This window comes from Watersipora subatra, chromosome 10, assembly GCF_963576615.1.
Source record: "Watersipora subatra chromosome 10, tzWatSuba1.1, whole genome shotgun sequence".
In the NCBI taxonomy this organism is placed as follows: Eukaryota; Metazoa; Bryozoa; class Gymnolaemata; order Cheilostomatida; family Watersiporidae; genus Watersipora; species Watersipora subatra.
The window spans coordinates 29404496-29429166 of NC_088717.1; the positions used below are offsets into that span (position 1 = coordinate 29404496).

The following is a 24671-nucleotide window of genomic DNA, read 5'->3' on the forward strand; positions in this document are numbered from 1 at the left end:
TCGCTATTATCAAATTGCTTATTATCATATTGCTATTATCATATTGCTATTATCATATCGCTATTATTATATCGCTATTATCATATCGCTATTATCATATCACTATTATCATATTGCTATTATCATATCGCTATTATCGTATCACTATTATCATATCGCTTATTATCATATCACTATTATCAAATTGCTATTATCATATTGCTATTATCATATTGCTATTATCATATCGCTATTATCATATTGCTATTATCATATCGCTATTATCATATCGCTATTATCATATCGCTATTATCATATCGCTATTATCATATCGCTATTATCATATCGCTATTATCGTATCACTATTATCGTGTCGCTATTATCGTATCACTATTATCGTGTCGCTATTATCATATCGCTTATTATCATATCACTATTATTATATCGCTATTATCATATTGCTATTATCATATCGCTATTATCAAATTGCTTATTATCATATTGCTATTATCATATCGCTATTATCATATTGCTATTATCATATTGCTATTATCATATCGCTATTATCATATCGCTATTATCATATCGCTATTATCATATCGCTATTATCATATCGCTATTATCATATCGCTATTATCGTATCACTATTATCGTGTCGCTATTATCATATCGCTTATTATCATATCACTATTATCAAATTGCTATTATCATATTGCTATTATCATATTGCTATTATCATATCGCTTATTATCATATCACTATTATCATATTGCTATTATCATATCGCTTATTATCATATTGCTATTATCATATTGCTATTATCATATTGCTATTATCAAATTGCTATTATCATATTGCTATTATCATATTGCTATTATCATATTGCTATTATCATATTGCTATTATCATATCGCTATTATCATATCGCTATTATCATATCGCTATTATCATATCACTATTATCATATTGCTATTATCATATCGCTATTATCATATTGCTATTATCAAATTGCTATTATCATATTGCTATTATCATATCGCTATTATTATATCGCTATTATCATATCGCTATTATCATATCGCTATTATCATATCACTATTATCATATTGCTATTATCATATCGCTATTATCGTATCACTATTATCATATCGCTTATTATCATATCACTATTATCAAATTGCTATTATCATATTGCTATTATCATATTGCTATTATCATATCGCTATTATCATATTGCTATTATCATATCGCTATTATCATATCGCTATTATCATATCGCTATTATCATATCGCTATTATCATATCGCTATTATCATATCGCTATTATCATATCGCTATTATCGTATCACTATTATCGTGTCGCTATTATCGTATCACTATTATCGTGTCGCTATTATCATATCGCTTATTATCATATCACTATTATTATATCGCTATTATCATATTGCTATTATCATATCGCTATTATCAAATTGCTTATTATCATATTGCTATTATCATATTGCTATTATCATATCGCTATTATCATATTGCTATTATCATATTGCTATTATCAAATTGCTATTATCATATCGCTATTATCATATTGCTATTATCATATCGCTATTATCATATCGCTATTATCATATCGCTATTATCATATCGCTATTATCATATCGCTATTATTATATCACTATTATCGTGTCGCTATTATCATATCGCTTATTATCATATCACTATTATTATATCGCTATTATCATATTGCTATTATCATATCGCTATTATCAAATTGCTTATTATCATATTGCTATTATCATATCGCTTATTATCATATCACTATTATCAAATTGCTATTATCATATTGCTATTATCAAATTGCTATTATCATATCGCTATTATCATATTGCTATTATCATATTGCTATTATCATATCGCTTATTATCATATCACTATTATCATATCGCTATTATCATATCGCTATTATCATATCGCTATTATCATATCGCTATTATCATATCACTATTATCGTGTCGCTATTATCATATCGCTTATTATCATATCACTATTATCAAATTGCTATTATCATATTGCTATTATCATATCGCTATTATCATATCGCTATTATCATATCGCTATTATCATATCGCTATTATCATATCGCTATTATCATATCGCTATTATCATATCGCTATTATCATATCGCTATTATCATATCGCTATTATCGTATCACTATTATCGTGTCGCTATTATCATATCGCTTATTATCATATCACTATTATCAAATTGCTATTATCATATTGCTATTATCATATTGCTATTATCATATCGCTACTATCATATCGCTATTATCATATCGCTATTATCATATCGCTATTATCATATCGCTATTATCATATCGCTATTATCGTATCACTATTATCGTGTCGCTATTATCATATCGCTTATTATCATATCACTATTATCAAATTGCTATTATCATATTGCTATTATCATATCGCTATTATCATATCGCTATTATCATATCGCTATTATCATATCGCTATTATCGTATCACTATTATCGTGTCGCTATTATCATATCGCTTATTATCATATCACTATTATCAAATTGCTATTATCATATTGCTATTATCATATCGCTATTATCATATCGCTATTATCATATCGCTATTATCATATCGCTATTATCATATCGCTATTATCATATCGCTATTATCATATCGCTATTATCATATCGCTATTATCATATCGCTATTATCGTATCACTATTATTGTGTCGCTATTATCATATCGCTTATTATCATATCACTATTATCAAATTGCTATTATCATATTGCTATTATCATATCGCTATTATCATATCGCTATTATTATATCGCTATTATCATATCGCTATTATCATATCACTATTATCATATCGCTATTATCATATCGCTATTATCGTATCACTATTATCGTGTCGCTATTATCATATCGCTTATTATCATATCACTATTATCAAATTGCTATTATCATATTGCTATTATCATATCGCTATTATCATATCGCTATTATCATATCGCTATTATCATATCGCTATTATCATATCGCTATTATCATATCGCTATTATCATATCGCTATTATCATATCGCTATTATCATATCGCTACTATCATATCGCTATTATCATATTGCTATTATCATATCGCTATTATCACATCGCTATTATTATATATAATAATGCAATAGCAAAGAAATATGTTTAAACTGTTTAAAATAAATAAACTGCTCAGGACCAGTGCTCAGCTTTCTTGAATAAAACTTTTGAACCGTCAATTTATAGATAATTTACTGCAAAATATAAGCGATTTTATTATAAGCTGCATTGCAGCTGCTTACGCTCAATATTTTGCAGATCACAAGTCTTTCAGTCTATTTTCACAATTTAAAGTGTTGATAAAATCTTGTATTTGGTCGAAATAACACAAAAGTATTATTCAAGCACCAATCTTGTTAATGTAATAATATTTCATGCTGTCAGTTAACCTTAAATATAGTTTAGCAATAATCATGCCTGATAGCAAGTTTTACCACTGCCCTAAGCAAGGATCACAGGCCGGGTTTAGAGTAGAATGAAATTGCTCCAGCTCGCATGCGCCTGAGCCTCCGTTAATAGGAAGGTTATAACGAACCGCCTCCTGTTTAGCTTCACAGGTGGGTCAGTCTTATTTACATATGAATCATCAGCAACAGGAGGATCAGAGAGACAACTAAGAGCTTCCTTATCCCTTTGCTTACTCGCTAATCAGCTTATCCCTGTGCTTATCCAAACAGTAATCCCTGCACTAATCCCTGTACTAATCCCTGTACTGATCCCTGTACTGATCTTCTTGATGCTATTTATATATAGTATGTTATTTATATATAGTATGCTATTTATATATAGTATGTTATTTACATATAGTATGCTATTTATATATAGTATGCTATTTATATATAGTATGCTATTTATATATAGTATGTTATTTACATATGGTATGCTATTTATATATAGTATGCTATTTATATATAGTATGCTATTTATATATAGTATGATATTTATATATAGTATGCTATTTATATATAGTAGCTTATTATATATAGCATGTTATTTATATATAGTGTGTTATTTATATATAGTATGCTATTTATATATAGTATGCTATTTATATATAGTATGCTATTTATATATAGTATGCTATTTATATATAGTATGCTATTTATATATAGTAGCTTATTATCTTGTGTTGTCAAACCTCAAAAAACATAGTCTGGTTAATATTTGCCAAGAATTTTGAAATGTCATAGTAAGGAGCAAATATTCAAATAACATTATAATTATTACAAATTATATTCTAATATTACAATATAGTTATATTATAATGCTATAATATATATTATATTTAATAGATATAATAAATGTTATATGTATTATACAATATATGGTTCACATTTTATTATATAATATATATTATAAACTAGAAATTCCCCTGTCATACAGCCCATGACCAAAGTAATAATGAAAAAAGAAAGGGTAGGCCTACTGCCGGTTGAGAAATGCAATATTAGCAGTCAAATGGCAGTGCAGTGCAATAGGAGAACTGCAATGGTAGCTGCAATGGTAGCTGTAATGTACTGGGTGTTTTTATGTACAACAAACAGCAATAACGAAAGTAAAAGATTATATGTTTATATCTCTTCTCTGCAATAGGAGAAATGCAATATTAGAAGTAAAATGGCAAGCTGCTGTGTAATATATACATGCTGGGGGCTGCATATCATTGGTCATATCAACTAATATCAAGAAGTTGTGATATTTATCTACATTTCTGCATTTATATCTAAAAATTGTGCTGAATTTAAAAATCTAAACAGATTTTAGCTGGTTGTCATAGAGATAGATGTGTATCTATAAGAAAATGTAGGCCTACTACATAATTTTGCAGATATTGAAAACGGCTTGGCAGTACCGCGATATTGGGCACAGCCGTAGTATCATCAACAAAATCTTTAGAAAAACAATAACAGTAATATATTGCACATCATCGGTCACTATATACTTTGATCTTGTAAATGTGAATAATTATTCTTATAATTAAATATTGAAATGATCTTATAAAAATCATTAAAAAAATATAATCGTCATTTTCTTTACTTTCACTGCTTTGGACATTAGTTGGAATACCAAAGTACTCATTATAAGTGTCCAAAATGTCAGAGTCCGGTAGAATCGGCAAAAAAGAAACGATTACTTTTCAGTACTTCTATGTTAATTACAGAAACCTTCGGCAATTGGACAATGCCATAGACTGGTGAAATGTACACGTTTTTCTCGTGAAATGCGCACGACTTAATGGTTCTACTCTCTATCGCTCGGCCTTATCAGCATTTCAATGGCCGGTCTTAATTTTGATTAAAAATTAAGACTGTGGCTGTCAAGTTTTTATCAAGTTTTTATTGCGAATTTTAAACCAAATTAATCTGTCTATTTATGTATAATCCGATCAGATGGGTTAGTTTAAGGATATTGCGTCAACTTTTCAAAGACTTGGTAACATATTTAAATATGTTTATATGTGTTTTGTATCATTATTATACTTAAACGACTCTACACAAAAATGGTTAAATATTTTGATTGTATTTTGGTACAAGGGTTTGGTAACGGCCGTTGACGGATAATTTTTCGGGGGTCGTATGCACATATGCCTTTATCATAAATCTCCCAAACAATCGCTTCGCTCGTGTTTGGTTGTGGGATTATATCATAATTTAATACATATATTTTATATCTATAATATATATAACATATATAATATAGGTATATAATATATATTATTTATATTTTATGTATTATTTATAGTACTACTAGCTGTACTACCCGGTGTTGCCCGTGTAATAGAAGAGTCTTTGGACAGAAAATTGATTTGTATTTAACATTTAACAACATTTGCCATTCTAACTTTCAAACTACATATCATGAGATAAGTATTTTGTGTAGTTGAAATAAATTAAGAGAGAAAATAAAAACAACTGTAACGGTTTTCAAACTTTGTCAAACAACTGTTACTTTCAAACTTCATACTATGAGGAAAAAATTTTGTGCAGGACAATTAAATTAAAAATAAATAAAACAACTGTAAAGGTTTTCAAACAACTGCAAATTTAAAATTTCATAACTTCAAAGAAGCGTTTTGTTGAAATAAATTAGAAGGAAAAATAAAACTTTAAAGGTGTTTAAAAGTAAATGTGAAATCATTAGCAAGTAATGGCTAAATTTAGTCTATTTCGCTACGATTACATTATATTACATTACAATTATTTGGTATACAATTATATGATTTCAGCTCGTTTCAGTGTTGGCATGCAAAAGTTGGCATGTAGGCTAATATTGTAGGCTATAGGTACTAATCATCATCTTTAAAAATAGTGCTAAAATATTATGTTAACATTAGTAACTATAGCTACCTACAACGACTTTAGTGAATTTTGTGGTTATGATCCGCAAGATAATATAACATTACAATGTACTACGTGGAGAGTTTTTACCTTCGAGAAATTCGTGTCATATAAACATTGAATCTAACGTAAATTAATTTAGTTTACTAAACACATACTTAAAAGAAGTTTAAATATGTATTTTAGTAAACCTTAAACTTTTAACATTAATTTTACGAGGGTCAGTCAATAAGTAGTGGGAATTGGTCATAACATTTGTACTATTTTATTTATTGTATTTATTTTATATATTCATTTTATTTATTTAATATTTTCTAGACTTTTATAAATGGGAGTTCTCATCACTTACCCAAAATTCATCCTTTTAGTGATTCAACTATTTGATATTATTTATATCCAAAATGGCTGCCAAGCTGAAAACATGCGCACTCATAGAGCAAAGAGCTGTTATAAGATTTTTTAGAGCTGAAAGTGTGAAAACAAGAGTCATACACTGAAAAATGAAACAACAATATGGGGAAAGCTGTATGTCACAAACAAGCTGCTATTAATAGGTGGGTTGATAAATTCAAGAATGGGCGAGAAGACAACCTCTCCTGTAAAGAAGGAGTTCAAATCCAAGAGAACGACACAGAAAGTAATGCTCACAATATTCTGAGATAGAAATGACCCTATAACTTAGGATTTCAAGAGCCAAAGTAACACTGCTAACTCTAAAAACTACTGTGAGCTTTAGGCTGTGGTGAAGCAAGACACAAGGAACGAGAGAAGAGGCCTCCAGATAGAGATGTCGTGTTCCACCAAGACAATGCCCGCCCACAAACTGCTGCCCGCACAATGGTCAAAATTGAGGAACTGGGCTGGGAGGTGTTAGTACACCCTCCTTATAGTCCAAATCTAGCACCAAGCAATTTTCATCTTTTTGGACCATTAAAGAACCACATGAAAGGCAAGCACTTCACTACTGATGCAGCCGTCGTGGAAGCTGTGCGTGAATGGTTTAGAACCCAGCGGCCAGAATTTTATTCTGCAGGCATTGAGAAACTTCCAGAAAAGTGGAACAAGTGCATAGAAAACAAGGGATTATGTTGAAAAGTGAACAAAAAATTGTAGCTATATCTTATTGTCCCACGACCAAACGAGCGGGAGCGAAGTTTGAGAGTTTTTATGATAAATACATGTGCACACAACTTACGAAAATTATTCATTAACAATGAGACGAACCCTTGTTTTGAAATCTCATCAACAAATTTAACCATCGTTTTGTAGAGTCGTTAAAGTATAATAACGATACAAAACACATATAAGCCTATTTAAATATGTTACCAAGTCTTTGTAAACCGTCGGCATTATCTTAAAACTTACCCATCTGAACGGAGTATACACAAATAGACAAATTAATTTGGCTGAAATTCTTCACAAAAAGCTTGACAAGTTTGGTTTAATAAAAGTTAAGACCGGAAATTGAAACGCCGAGCGACAGAGAATAGAACGATTAAGTCGTGCGCATTTCATGGACAAATAACGTGCACATTTCACCAGTCTATAGCATTGTCGAAATGCCGAAGGTTTCTGTAATTAACGTAGGAGTACTGAAATAATTTCATTTCATGATAGTTTCATTTTTGCCGATTTCAATGTAACTGACATTTTAGACACTTTTGAGTGCTTTGGTATTCTAACTGGTGTCCAACGCAGAGTAAGTAAAGGAAATGACGATGATTTTTTTTCTAACGATCTTTGTGAAGTTATTAAAATATTTAATTATAAGTTTGGATGACTACAGAACCATGACTATGTAGTACAGATTTTCTAAAAATCTATATAAATATCACAACTTATTGATATTGCTAGCTATGACGTTTTGAAATGTAAACAAAACTGTGCATTGGTTTTATATTATTACTATATTAATAATATTGGTTATTCTAATAATATCAGTGCATTTTACTTCTAATATTGGCCAATATTGCATTTCTCCTATTGCAGGGGGAGAGATATAAACATATAATCTTTTCCTTTCATTATTGCTATTTGTTGTATATAATAACACCCAGTACATTACAGCTACCATTGCAGTTATCCTATTGCACTGCAGTGCCATTTGACTGCTAATATTGCATTTCTCAACCATCAGTACCCTTTCTTTTTTGCCAATATCTCTTTGGTTGTGGGCTGTATGACAATGGAATTTCTAGTAATAAAATGTTATGACAAAATTCTCACTACTTATTGATTGACCCTCGTATCATTGCGAAATGTTTTTATTTTAACTGATACCGGATATACCGTATAACGGATACGGATAACTTGCCATGCCATGAGAGAGATATGACGTATATCTTTTAATAACGTATATAATCAGTACACAAAGCGCCAAATTTTAAGTTCGAGTTAAATTATTGTCGATATCGTGGGGCCGAATAAATTAGCCCTAACAAAAAAGACGACTAAGCATCGCGTTGCATATACTTAGGTCCCAAAAGAATTCTGATAAGGGGCATCGTAGCGCAAGGTTAAAATATTTAGCACGCGCATGGGTTATGCGGTAAATGATAACACTACTAATCGTTATGTCGTGCTGGTTCAGTGGTAGAGTGTCCGGCTTAGAACCTTGTTGATACAATTGTTGTGAGTTCAAATTCATTAGAAACAGAGTTTTAATATCAAGGTTTTAAGATCTATAGCTGGAGGGACACACATACACACATTCTTTGAGAAATATATATCTCTATATAGATATATTAGTATATACGTATATTATGTTAAATTTAATAACATAGATAATATATTATACATACATAGTGTAATATAATAATTATAATAATATGACCTTCCTACAACTGATTGGAGTTTTGCTGTCACCTGACAGTCTGGCGGTGAAATTTATGTTCCACTGTTGCTTACGTAAGTACTCCAATATGGAAACATATGAGGAGGTGTATGGTGTACAATATGGAGACATATGAGAAGGTGTACGGTGTACAATATGGAGACATATGAGGAAGTGTACGGTGTACAATATGGAGACAAATGAGGAGGTGTATGGTGTACAATATGGAAACATATGAGGAGGTGTACGGTGTACAATATGGAGACATATGAGGAGGTGTATGGTGTACAATATGGAGACATATGAGGAAGTGTATGATGTACATTATGGAGACATATGAGAAGGTGTACGGTGTACAATATGGAGACATATGAGGAAGTGTACGGTGTACAATATGGAGACATATGAGGAGGTGTATGGCGTACAATATGGAGACATACGAGGATGTGTATGGCGTACAATATGGAAACATATGAGGAGGTGTATGGTGTACAATATGGAAACATATGAGGAGGTATACGCCGTTATGGAAACATAGGAGGTGCACGCCGTTATCCAATTCTTTATTTCAAGTATCAATACTCCTTTGTGCTGCATGCAAGTTTGTATTTTCGGATCTCAAAAGCAGCCTCAGGATACGATTACCTCGGGATACGATTACCAATAGCCTCAGGATACGATCACCAATAGCCTCAGGGTACGATTACGAATAGCCTCAGGATACGATTACGAATAGCCTCAGGATACGATTACTAATAGCCTCAGGATACAATTACCAATAGCCTCAGGATACGATTAAGAATAGCCTCAGGATACGATTACCAATAGCCTCAGGATACGATTACCCTGATACACAATTTTTTCACTTCACAAAGTGGAACATGAGGATTTTTTCACCTCGTCATACGAATCTTATTTCACTATATAAATTCAATAACATTTTCGCTCCGGTTAAAATTTGGAGGTCAGTGAGCTTATTACACGCGTAAAAATAATAAACGCACCGAAATGCTCATCACCGAAAACATTTCCACGACTTTTGAAAGAAACACGATGACCAATATTTTTTAGATCAACGTTTCTCGTGTGTAAAACGGTAGCATTTCCCCTAGAGTTATCTCCCCCTTTATTTCCCCTTCAAAACTAGTAGCAAAGATGGAGTTGGGATCTCTTCCAACAGAAGGTCTGTAGTCAGACAACTTCTCTTAACTCGCTAACAAAATCTGCTTCATTATGAAAACAGCATCGTGCGGGCTTTCTTGCTGAATCAGGTTGATCAGGCGTTTAATGAGATCTTCTAACATTTTATTGAAAGCGAAACCAGAATTAATAGGGGGCAAAATTTTAGTGATAAAAAGTTGAAACTCAGTAAAATAGTTAAAAATACACAGTAAAACTTAGTTTCCATTTTCCAATGTGTGTTTAGTAAGCTAAACTTATTTAAAGTGAAGTCAAAGTTGATGTTATACATAAGTCTGTCTTGAAGATTAGAATTCTTTATGGTACGTGATGCCCACAACAGATTACAATGCTACATTTTAATGCAGATCATGAACAATAAATACACTAAATATATTAAAGTTACTGCAGGTAACTATAGTTACTGCAGGTAACTTCAAGGTAACTTCATTGTAGGGGATACATTGTACTCATCTCTCTTATTGTAGGGGATACATTGTACTCATCTCTCTTATTGTAGGGGATACATTGTACTCATCTCTCTTATTGTAGGGGATATATTGTACTCATCTCCATATTGTAGGGGATACATTGTACTCATCTCTCTTATTGTAGGGGATACATTGTACTCATCTCCCTTATTTTCTGACAATCGGATCAACACTTTTCAAATTATGGTCAAAACTGTCAACTGATGTCTGAAATATTAAGTTTTCAGAAAATTATTTATGTCCCAGCTAAAAAAAAATGTAACGAAAGAGTTGAGAATTGTTTTTACATGATACGCCCTTCGGCAGATCTCTCTTGGGATGTCCATCAATGCATGTGCCTGATGGCCAAGTTGACAATTTTCTACCATTAGTGTCGTTGTTCAATTTAGTAAGCATTTAACCACACACACCCTTTAAAGATGTGGTTGCGTCATAAAATTCGATTTAAAGGAATTAAGAACCATAAAAGGCTAAAACATCAGCTACAATTTGATGCCATTTTTGTCTTTGTAGACCAACCCTGTCCAGAGATATATGCGTTTGAATGAGGCCCTCTTTTAAAAAGCTCTCGTTCCAGCGGGTGCTTCTTTCGTGATGTCACTAGTGATACATCTGAAAAGAAACCACGAGCGACAAGTATAAGGTCGCTTCATTAGCCAATCATCAGCGAGAAATTTGTATATAGGTGGTAATAAATGTTATCACTCGTAAAACGAGTTGTCTGCGATCTCAAATTTAGGGATTTTACTCTATTATTAACCCACTCAGGACTGTTCCCGAATACCTCGGGAAGAGTTGTGCTCTCCAGGGCCCGTTCCCGAAGTACTCGGGTTAAACTTTGATTTGCTCTATTGCTTAGCTGTTTAGGTACATCGGTTTTATTCATTCACCAAACGAAGTTTAAGAGTCTGGGCATCATTTTGATACCAAATATGTGATTGGACAAGAAAGTTTTAACTAACAAATTATGTGATAGATATCAACTGTTTTGGAAATTTGATGATCGCCATATTGGAAAAGGTTTATCCGAACGATGGCAAAATTTTTAAGTGAATTAGATGCGGTAATCAGCTCAGGGGAAGAAAATAGCAACAAAAGTAATGTTCAAGAAGAAAATGAGAATTTTCTGATGGAAGAAGGTAAGTTTTATGTGGCTATTTATAGAATTTTACCGAAAAAAAAACGATAAAAAGCCGAAATTTTTCTTGTGAATTTCTAACAAACTTTATTCTAACAGTGTAAGATATGGATTTTTTTCATGATACACATGATTATAACATTTTCAATCCAATAAAATTTAGATCTTTTTGCAGCATGAACTCATCACTCTATTACCCCATAATAAACAATAGTTTTATGATTTCCTTGTAGAACTACAAGATAATAAAAATTTCTTATTTCATTTATATCCAATTGTTCAACCCACAATTAGTCAAGCATATAGTTCTCAACCTCAACATCTACTATAAACTAGCCTCAACCACTAAACTCTAATATTGGTCGATAGGGGACACTTACCACAGTAATCATCTTCATGACTTTTTGTGTTTATATTTACAGTATCAAAAAATATTTGCAATTTGTATTACCAATTGTTAGCTGCAGTAGACTACTTATTTTCAATTTGTTATTAGGTATTTACCCTGAAAAGCTACTAAAACACAATTTTTTCTAGGCTGTACAAGAAGTTTGAAAGCAAATAGGTTGCTTACTACCGATCATATTTGCTACATGTAGGTGAAGACAGTCAAGGGCTTGTGAGTGATGATGCCATTGTTGATGAGCCTAGGGCTTCATCACCAATATCTGATGAATACTGCATCAACTAACTTATAATGGCAGCAAATATGCATGTGTAGTTGGCATCAAATAACTCTCACCGTGTCATAATTTTTTAATGAACACACCCTTATTATACATGTATATATTGTTTCGTTTTCATGCATATTCATTTTTACTGTATTTTTTACAATATATTTTACTGTATTTTTACACCTATTTTTTTTGCTAGTAATTGATTGTCTGTTAGCTGGTAACTTGAGTATTTTTTATGCATAATATATTCATAATAACCTCTGCAATGCATTTCAATATAAATTAACAAATTGTTTGATTATATAATTTATAAAACTGTCAGTGACGTAGTTTTGGTTAAAAGCTAGTAACACCTGTTCTATTGCTCGGAATTGAGAAATCTTTTTTTTTATTTGCTGCTGATAAAGTTTGTTATCAATCTAACATAAGTCCAACAATGTCAGTATCAAAAAACTGCTTGTGAGCTGCTACGAAACATGAAAAACAATTTTGATAAAAAAAAGTTCACAGAATTATTAGAAATTGTGGTCAGTAGAATTTGTAAAGGTGCACAAAAATTTATATCACATTGTAGCCTGGAATGTCTTTGTTATGCTGCAAAAAACAAATCAAGATTATTTTGAAAAGAACTCTAGTTATACTCAATTTTGTGTAGCTCTATTTTAATTGTAAGGCTAGTGAAAAATTAATTGGGCTGGGGGAGCAGTCAACCAATAACTAATTAGTCCTGAATGGGTTAAATCGCATGGACATCGATATTTACTAAATTAATTAACATCGTTACTTTGATGAATTACTCGATCGACACGTTTTATTCGCGAACAACATAGATGTAAAAGTTGCTGTGAAGTTACTGCAAAGGTGACTCCGAGTTTTCTGGGCATCAGGTGGTTAAGGTTCTACGGAGGAAGATCGGAGAATGGAGGTAAATTTATTTTTTACTTTGAGTCTCCTATAGAGTTTCCTGTTGAGTTTACATTCAGATTATATTTCCCTGTTTGAGGCTAAAATGTAATTTTCTGCGCGTGCAAGATACGTATGTACAGTGAGTTCTTGACGGCTTCTTTTTAATCGGTAGAGGGTAGGCCTGGCCGTGACTAATTAATATGGATGTGTCATTCAAAATTGTCTTGCTTATACACTCACTTAGTTGGGTGGTCTGTGTCTGGCTGATGTCTTGCAACTACAATGATAAAATACATGTAGTCATTCTGTGGCAGTCCATGTGTCTTGTTGATAGACATACCCTGCAGGATGAAAATATTCGTTGGTTGTAAAAATTCGCGATTTCGCGAACAGTCAATTCCACGAATTATTAAATTCTCAGAATAATTAGCTCTGTTTTTAATCACAAGGGAAAACTAATGCATCAAATTAAAAACTAGCTGCTAGGCTAGTTTTTAATATAAATACTCAACGTAGTTGAGTTACAAAACATTTTTAAAATCATTGCCTGGGCTTTGAGCTAACACCATTGCCAATGCATCACATTTCTTTACAAAATTATTCAAGGTTGTCACAAGATATGCAATATGGCGTCATCGCAAAAATAGCCGCTAGGCAGAAGTACTAAACGTAGCCGAGTTCCAAAACTTCTTTAAAATCATGCCGGGCTTCGAGTTTTATTGCCATTGCATCAAACTTTACAAAATTATTCAAGGTTTTCACAAGTTATTCGACATGGTTTCGTCATCGCAAAGAAATCTCTCCTAGTCTTTTTACATTGAAATCAACTCCATCGATCGCTAATACCGAAGTTGAGGATGATCATGATTCTGATCTGGACATTATGGTATGTATTTGATTTGCAGTGCAGGTACGTTTTTCCATAATTAACTGCATTAGTTAAATCTTTTGTTTAAAAACTGATCGCCTTCATTAAATACTTCAGCTATTGTTTTTGTACTTAACACTTATTAATATTTTTTATTTTTTGTGTTTACCGCAGATTGAGAATGAAACAACCTACATGTACTCCGATTACGAAAACTAGAGACAAGTAGTAATATTCATCAAGGCAGGAATATTGGCAGACAAGCAACCAGTCAACCTAGAGCCCCTTCATCGACAACAACTCCTTGATTCGCCGCAGCAAACATGATTAAATTACATATTTTATTTCATTTATAGATATATTTTATAATTTATTACAAACTTGAGTGTACAAATAAAATATTTCAAACACAAATAACATTTTACAAACGATGAATGGAGTAAATATAAACAGTTTAGTCTATATGGCGGTTGTCTAGAGCAATAAAATTAAACTGACAGTCTTGATAAGTGAATACTAGCATGTAATGGTGCTCTCTAACTAGTTATTTTGGTAATAGCAGCTCTATATCGGTGTCACTGTCTTGGGTAGATGTTAAATGCAATTCCCTCGCTACTACATGGCTGGTAAGGAAGTTATCATCAGAACTCTCCTCGTGGCTTACTATTGCAAAGTTCTGCCGGTTGGCCAAAGATTTGTGCTCGTAAAGGCATTTTTGTTCCTTTTTTAAAACAGATATATTCTCCTCGTAAGTAGCTGCGGTCACTTCTACCTCAATTTCCAGACCTCCCAGAATGATTGGTGATCTTCTAAGAATGACATCTACCACCCTTGCAGTCATTGTGCTTGCGTGTATGATGAAAAATCTCTCTCACACTAAAACAAATAATGAAGCGGTAGGAATGGAAAAAATAAATATTGTGTTTTACCCATAGATATATATACCTAGATTGGCCAATAGGGAAAAAGCCTGTCAGACTTAAATAGCACGACGTAACGTCACTGTATTGTACCTCACGCTTGACTGCACTGCTGTTTACAATGAATCTAATGGGAAGAAGGTAACAAAATTATATTTATTTCCACATAAAAACCTTCTTGTACACATAATCCAGTAAATTAAAGCAATTCTGTGATAATATCTGATAACCACCATAGATTAAAACTATAAAAGCTATGAATTGTTGCACACAAATCATGAGCCATCAGGGCTTTATTTGCAACTCTCTCTTATCCCCATTCTCTCTTTTCCCCTTCTCCAAAGAATAAGTTAGAAGGGGAAAAGAGAAGGGGAATGGAGAGGGGAGGGGAAATAGCCCACCCACTCAAAGAGCCAGACCTTGGCTAGGTACATAGACTAATATGCTGAACTAAACATGACTAAATATGATGAGTATGCAAGTATGTCTGAAGTCAAAAATGAGACAAAATGATTATTTTACAGCTGGCTATGTAGCTGGCTAGGTCACCAAAGCTGAAGTGTAATGATTGTATCACTAGCATCGTGGATGTTACCAGCGTTGATGTAAACCAAGCAACGAATTCCCTAATCACAGTTAAGAATCAGGGTGGCTTGACTTTGTCTTCGCCTGTGATGATTGAGGTTTGCAACCACAGCGAGAAAGCGACAAGAGCGTTGCTTAGTAGTGCTGGATTGGTGAAAAACTTTGCCAGGCTAGTACCTATTGCCACCACTAAGAAGCCAGTCACGAAAGGACAATACCAAGTTATTTGTACAATATGCAAAAGCAAGTTAAAGGTTGACTTGCAACAAAATTCACATTGCAGTTATTTGGTATCATAAGATTCACCATGCCTTACTCTGTTGTGTTGTAGGTGTGAAATATATGAGAAGGTGATTACAAGCTCTTAAAAGCTAAAAACTTATACAGTCATACTTCAACTTACGAGCTTAATGCGTTCCGAGACTGAGCTCGTACGTTAATATACTCACATGTTGGTGCAATTTATTTATATATCGAACAATTAAATATATATTGCTTGGTTTCCATACTTTAAAAATGCAAATAAAACACTCAAAACAAGATATCGTAACAAAAAGAACATATTGGTTATTGTCATAATTTACCACATGCTTTCAAAAAGCAACAATTAAAAAATAATACAAGGAAATGTGATTATTTAAAATGTAAAATTAAATACATACAATAGCAGCTAATGCTAGCATTTGCGAGGGAGGGAGATATAAGTTATCCTTCATTACAACAGTTGTCTTTGATAAATTTGAATTTTATCAATGTCTTAAAAGACAAACTCAGAAGCAAACCTAAAAGCAAACTTTCATTTTTAACTTAACGTAATTAAAATTTCTTCGGTGTTCGTAGTTTAAAGTTTCTCGCGGGTTAGCTAATTTTTCCTTTGTTTCGCTTTCACGACTAGCCGGCCGTCTTAAAATAAATCTATCTAAATACATTCGCCTTTGTCGCCCTTTCAACATGTTGCGATTAGGACGAACACAGGTGTCGTCACAAAGGATTAATGCACGACCACTAGCCAACTTGTCCGAATGTCTATTTTTATAGTTTTGATAGATAGCACCGGCCTTTTCACATAGCATCATTTCAGTTACGCTGTCACCGGACAATTGTTTATCTTTTATCCAATTAAATGCCTGAGCAGTCTCTCCAGCAGCAGTCGTGAAGATCGCTGCACCGTTTAGAAACTATGGTTAGTCCTTTTGCAAACTAAATGCCCTGAATATAATCCTTCCGTTTGATGATTGTGGATGTATTTCTGTCATATTGCTGAGCTAGCTCAATCATGCATACACATTTCGCATATTTTATCGCGCACAAAAACGCAGTACCAAAGTATAAACCTGAGTAGTTGAAAAATACAGAGTGATGCTGCTCTCATAAAACACCTCCGGCATACTTGGCAACTGACTCACGTGCTTGTATCTCAAACATGGCTCGGATGTTAGTGCTAAAACTTGCTTAAAAGCTGGCTCGTATCTCAAGTTTCTCGTACGTTGGAGCACTCGTACGTTGAAGTATTACTGTACTTAGTAATGTTTAGTTCAACATAATATTAGTCTTTTACCTAGCCAGGGTCTGGCTCTTTGGGTGGGTTGGCTATTTGCCCCCCCCCTCTCCTTTCCCCCTTCTCTCTTTTTCCTTTCTCACTTCTTCTTTGGAGAAGGGGAAAAGAGAGAATGGGGATAGGAGAGGGTTGCAAATAAAGCCCTGATGGCTCATGATTTGTGTGCAACAATTCATAGCTTTTATAGTTTTAATCTATGGTGGTTATCAGATATTATCACAGAATTGCTTTAGTTTACTGGATTATGTATCCAAGAAGGTTTTTATGTGAAAATAAATGTAATTTTGTTACCTTCTTCCCATTAGATTCATTGTAAACAGCAGTGCAGTCAAGCGTGAGGTACAATACAGTGATGTTACGTCGTGCTATTTAAGTCTGACAAGGCAACCAATGGGAATAGCTATTATTGGCCAATCTAGGTATACATATCTATGGTTTTACCGAAGAACCAAAGTAAAATTCAACTAATTTAGTAAATGGTTTTGCAAAAAGTCATTACTTACCACAAATTGTTGGTTCATCAAAGGCCTCCAAATCTACGAATATTCGTGAAAAACTCTGAACGCAGCAAAAAGTTTATAGCTTAGCACGATCGACCCGTAGTTGTAAGCTAAATAGAAAACGAAACACGCAATGCGCGCATGCGTAGGGTTAACTCTGTTGTTAGACGTAAAAGGGTTAACTCTTCATAGAGAGTGACAGTTTTCAGCTGCGAATAAATTAATCCGGGAATATGCATGAAATGGCAATTTTCGCAAAATTGAACTCCGCGAATTAATTCATCCTGTAGGGTACTCAGTTGATCATCCTGCTCTAGGCAGAACCTTTACCTTGCCAGATAAATACAGTGCACCCTCGAGATACGATGTTAATTCGTTCCAGGGTTGGCATCGTATGGTGAAAAATTCGTATATCGGGGTATAGAGACCATTGTAATTAAACAATGCAAACACCCCCTGGTAAAAATCGTCAATTTTTTTTATAAAAATGTGTACATATTGACAATTAGCAACAAAATAGTATGTTAACTTTAATAATTATAATTACCTACAGTAACTGTATTGTATTTAGTGTATTTTAATGGTTATGATCTGCAATAAAACGCAAAATTATAATGTGTGTACCAAATGCAGTACGTACGTTAAGGAGTTCTTGCCTCCGAAAGATACGCATAACATCAACTTTGAATTCACTTCAAGTAAGTTTAGCTTGCTAAACCTACACTTAAAACTAAGTTTTAATATGTATCAACTTTTATCATGAAATTTTATCCTTCAGCAGTTCCTATCTTCACTTTCGCTATAAACTTTAGCCTATCTGTTTGAAACCTTTATCAACCTAAATCAATGAGGCCGAGCGATGCAGTTATAGAAAGCGGCCCCTCGCACACTTGACCATTTAATGGCTACCGAAAAGAAAAATAAAATTTTATTTTCTATACAGGACGTACATACCTTTGGAGTAACGTGACTTTAGCTGGTACATGTAGCGAGTAAAGCAGAGATGAGGCAAAAGCGTATCAATGCTAATTATGGTGCTGTACACTTGAAAATAAATTTAAAACGTAATGAATTGGAATTTTTTAGCAGGCTAAAAGAAGTTGTCCATTCCTGTCCAATTCTTCTACCTTTTCTACGAAAAAATTGATGGTGCAATGCAGAAAATTGCTAGCTAGCGCTTGTAAAAGGATCCAGAGAATGTGGTACAGTATTTTGTCTTGTATGAAATGTGCACAAGAATCAATGTAACCATACATACAAAGTTTGTACGTATTTATACCCTAGGGGGGGACATGGCTTTAGTAAGTTTCAGAAAGTAATGTGGATGCGTCAACTATCCTAAGTAGCTAGTTATATGAGTTACATACATACATACGATGAATTGTATTCACGTAGAAGATAACAAGCCCATATGCAAAGACATGGTTAAACAATAGAATAAAACAAAAAATCAAAAGGAAACAAATAAAATATGAAAAAACATGCCACACAAGAGATAGATAATATATATTATACATGCATTGTTTTAATGTACCAGTCCACATCAGTAAATTAAACACTTAAATAATGGAGTTCTTGTTTTAATAATAATTGCAAATGCTGATTGGTTGCGATCATATTCCTTGACAATGTTGATAATACGGGTCCCTTCTTATTTACGACATCCAACTTTGTTGACATAGAAATCAATTTTTCTTCGTTTTGTAACGTTTGTATCGGTCTCAGATTCTATAGATAACGAATTAAATGTAGATACTTGTAGTTATATACGTATGCTGACTTAAAAGTTTATAGTAAAAGCTATAATAACGCTACAAATGAATATTTGATCTCACTTGTGCATTTACACGAAATTTTCCACGCGGATATGAGAGAAGTCGATCATCGTGTCTCTTCTAAACGTTCTAAGAATGTTTTCGGCAAACTAAATTTCGGTGTCTTTTTTATTTCGACGTGTTATGAGCACACCGACGGCCAAATTTTAACTCGGGCGAAACTTTTCTCAAATTCGTATGGTGAAATAAAATTCGTATAGCGAGGTGAAGATATCACAATGTTTGACTTCGTAAGGTAAAAAAATCGTATATCAGGGTAATCGTATCTCGAGGGTGCACTGTACAGAGTTGTGTGGCACTCTCAGGCTGTATCATCCACCTTATGGTCAATCATTACAACATACAGTCATACTTACGAACAATCGTAAACAAACAGTAAATTGACATAGGAGCTCAGTCCCAGAATGCGCTAGGCTCCTATATCGAGATATGATTGTGCATATGGTATGACTTTCAAGAACCTTCTGAATTCTTAGCTTCATTTTGTTTCAATGGCTGCGATCTGCAAAATTTGTTCATACTGAATGTTGTTTTCAATGCAGACATGCAGATTAATTTGGTATGAAAGTACTTACACCAGTTATATCATACAAACTGGAATGACAGTACTTACACCAGTTATATCATACAAACTAGTATGAAAGTGCTTACACCAGTTATATCATAGAAACTGGTATGAAAGTATTTACACCAGTTATATGATACAAACTGGTATGAAAGTGCTTACACCAGTTATATCATTCAAACTGATATGACAGTACTTACACCAGTTATATCATACAAACTGGTATGAAAGTACTTACACCAGTTATATCATACAAACTGGTATGAAAGTACGTACACCAGTTAAATCATACAAACTGGTAGGACAGTACTTACACCAGTTATATCATACAAACTGGTATGAAAGTACTTACAGCAGTTATATCATACAAACTGGAATGACAGTACTTACACCAGTTATATCATACAACCTGGTATGAAAGTACTTACACCAGTTATATCATACAAACTGGTATGAAAGTACTTACACCAGTTATATCATACAAACTGGAATGACAGTACTTACACCAGTTATATCATACAACCTGGTATGAAAGTACTTACACCAGTTATATCTTACAAACTGGTATGACAATACTTACACCAATTATATGATATAACTGGTGTAAGCTCTTTCATACCAGTTTGTATGGTATAACGGGTGTAAGTACTGCCATACCAGTTTGTATGGTGTAACTGGTGTAAGTACTTTCATACCAGTTTGTATGATATAACGGGTGTAAGTACTGCCATACCAGTTTGTATAATATAACTGGTGTAAGTACCGTCATGCCTGTTTGTATGATATAACTGGTGTAAGTACCGTCATACCAGTTTGTATGATGTAACTGGTGTAAGTACTGTCATACCAGTTTGTAAGATTTAACTGGTGTAAGTACTGTCATACCAGTTTGTATGATATAACTGGTGTAAGTACTTTCATACCAGTTTGTATGATATAACTGGTGTAAGTACTGTCATACCAGTTTGTATGATATACCTGATGTAAGTACTTTCATACCTGTTTGTATGATATAACTGGTGTAAGTACTTCCATACCAGTTTGTATGATATAACTGGTATAAGTGCTGTCATACCAGTTTGTATGATATAACTGGTGTAAGTACTGTCATTCCAGTTTGTATTATATAACTGGTGTTAGTATTTTCATACCAGTTTGTATGATATAACTGCCTGTGTCAATGGGACATTGGGCACTGATGCAGAGCCAATATGGCCATCGATGGCATTATCACTGGGCCCAGCGCAGGCGCCAGTAGCTATTGCTTTAGGATATATTTGCAACGTTTCTACCTTTTTGCTTTATTCGAAAACTGCTAAGCACATTTTTGTGCTCTTCGTTAAGACAGTGTAAAACAGTGGAGGTGATACCTAAAACAAACAACAAATATAACTTCAAACAAACGTTTGCTGAATCTCTATACCTAACAGTTAGATATAAAAACATCCACAGCTAGCTTTGTAAGGGAAGAAGACTACACTTTTGGTGGTTGCATTTGTTCTATTAGCAGATGTAACCGCGGCATTCTGTTAATCAGGCTTTATATATGTGTAGGTTACGAGACCTAAAAATAACAAATATTATATATTTAACCTATCTTAAGGCAAACTATTTTTCTATCAGAACACATTTGATGCTTTATTGGCAGCCGTGATATTGGTGACGTCATTCTGGCATGTATCTTTTCTGGAGCGGTTTAACCAGTAAAAGGTTTATTAGATTTGAATCTTGAAACATGCTGGTAATCAGATTGCATCAAACATAAAAGTTGATCGCAAATGTTAGAACAATACCGAAACCTTCCGAACCGATATCCTCCGATAAAAATTACTAAAGTTCTGCGGAAGTTCATTTTTAAGAGTCCCTTTAAACCTGGCCTGGTGTAAATCCTATTCATAGTAAACTCCCTTCATGTGCAGCCAACTCCCTTCATGTGCAGCCAACTCCCTTCATGTGCAGCCAACTCCCTTCATGTGCATGCATATTGCAGCTAATTTGAATTTTAAAATAGTATTTTAATTTGAACCTGGCACATGTATTGTCAAGGAAATGGACAGGCTAGATATTTCAATGTAGCCTTATGGAATCAACTACCCATTGGCAATACATGCATACACATGATATGCATACACATGATATGCATACACATGATATGCATACACATGATATGCATACACATGATATGAATGTATTCCAAAGTCTTCACTTCAATATCGTAAGGAACAGTTTTGCCAGAGGCTATCTATAGGAGATAGAGAAGATGATGTCGCAAGAATGATCTCTGAACTGAGAAAAGGCTAAAAGTTACGTTGGCCTGTCTTTGCAACCGACCAGCAAGTCGATGTATTCTAGGCATGCTGGAGATGGTAGATTCGTTGAACCTTATTAGTTAATGAATAGCCTTGCGGTGAGGTCCTGCACGACTCGTGGTTATATATCTAGCTGGCCGGCTAACAAGATTATATCATTGGTTACCGAGGAATAATGTCACAGTCAGAGGTTGGGTATTGTTCCTTTTGTTTGCTCCCAATACACAATTTTCTGCTGCACCCTGCGTTGCTATTTGAAAGAAATAATTATTGAATGCTCCTGTCATTCCGTATCGACTTAGTAGAAACTTTGTCAAGACGCTTCATCGATTATTCTGTCACGCTGACTATCACAGAAATGAATGCATAAATGGTTTCAATAATCAATAATATGTTTATAAGACATGTTATATGCTTACAGAGATTAAAAACACTAATAAATTACATCAACACCAATGAGACAAAATATGTGAATAAAACCAAATGCCACCTCATTGTTGCTCTAGGGGGAACCGTAAGAGTTATTCGCTTGCAGTTAATCGCGTCGAGGAGGTGTGGCTTTGGGTTGGTCTTAGCTTCAGGAAACTTAGGTAGTCATCGATAGTCGCGGCACTCAAATTGAAGCGTGCGACGGTTCGCCTTTTTTTATAGAAACTAGTATCGGCGTGAGGCGGGCATCCGTTCCACGATTTCCACTCAGTGGTCTGTTTATTAAATCTCCATGAGAGCTAATAAAATACACGGGACAGGTGTTATTCTCGCCAGTGTGATAGTTAGAGGCTCGACTAGAGGATATCTTCACGTTGAAAGATAAGAGAAGTCGGAACATTGGTTTGGAATTTGAACCTCAAGGACATCGTTCCAACAGATTAAAACATTTAATTTAGGATATCAGCATCGCTCGACACGAACAGCTTGCTACATTCGTTATAACGGCTATCTATTGGATTCCAATGTTCGGTCAAAGCTTTCCTTGATAGACTTGACCTAGCAAGTAGGTATGTCTGTGTGCACTCCACTTCTAACTTATCCACGATTATTGTTGCCAACGGATAACAGTTATGATGACAACGACAGTAACAACAACAAAAATGAACAGAAAATATGGAATCCTGCTTTTACGGAGTCTGAGCATGAAAGGAAAACACGAGAACTTTGGTTTAATAAGCGACAAAGGCTAAACTTCCTAGCGGTTACAGGCTTTCTCCCTGTGCAGGTGCCAGTCAAATCCAAGCAGCTCCATAGTTCTTTGGTGTGTCAGGTAAGTCTCATCATACTACACCGATAACATTTAGGTCATGATCCTAGAACTATTATTATCCCAGGACCATTGCTGTAAGGTCCTGCCTGGCAGATCAGGAGACTGGTTGATTTAGTGTTGTCTTTTGACACGCTGTCAGAGAAAGTTGTAGTTGTGGACACAGTGTATAGGTGTACATGAGCATGTATGGTGGCCACAGATCACCTGGTCTCCTTCAAAAATATGCATTAGTCTGATCGAATAAGACAAAGTCAAAATTAATTTTAGCTTCTTTAGCTACATGCTTCTGTGCTCTGCTTCTGCTTATCATAAACATACAAAAAACTGAGAGTCAGCAAACATTGTCCAGTTGGTCATTACCTTCATGCCAGACCCCATCTTTAACGACCTCCCTTCATCTCTAACGATATTCCTTTCTCTCTAACGACCTCCATTCATCTTCAATGACCTTTATCTAACCACCTTCCATCTCTTACCACCTACCTCCATATTTTACCCCACCACTCTAATCATACCTTTTAGTATTAGCTTATGCTATGGAACTGTAACTAGTATGCTAGTGTAATGAACTAATGTGAGCCCGTGTCATATTTGGGCATCTCATAAATGTGGAT

At 33.9% G+C, this 24671-nt stretch overlaps 1 protein-coding gene across 3 annotated transcripts in view; it reads left to right on the top strand.

The window, feature by feature from the left end:
* Positions 1–24671, top strand: part of LOC137405884 (Krueppel-like factor 6) — a 118132-nt gene that overhangs the window by 48911 nt on the left and 44550 nt on the right. The window contains exon 1 of one of the 3 annotated variants that reach the window (XM_068092326.1): positions 23462–24057. The exons of the other annotated variants lie outside the window; for them this stretch is intronic. Within the exon in view, the coding sequence (XP_067948427.1) occupies positions 23797–24057 (261 nt within the window). The 5' untranslated portion in view covers positions 23462–23796. Of the gene's footprint in view, positions 1–23461; positions 24058–24671 lie in introns of those variants that run through there. 3 annotated transcript variants of the gene reach the window in all.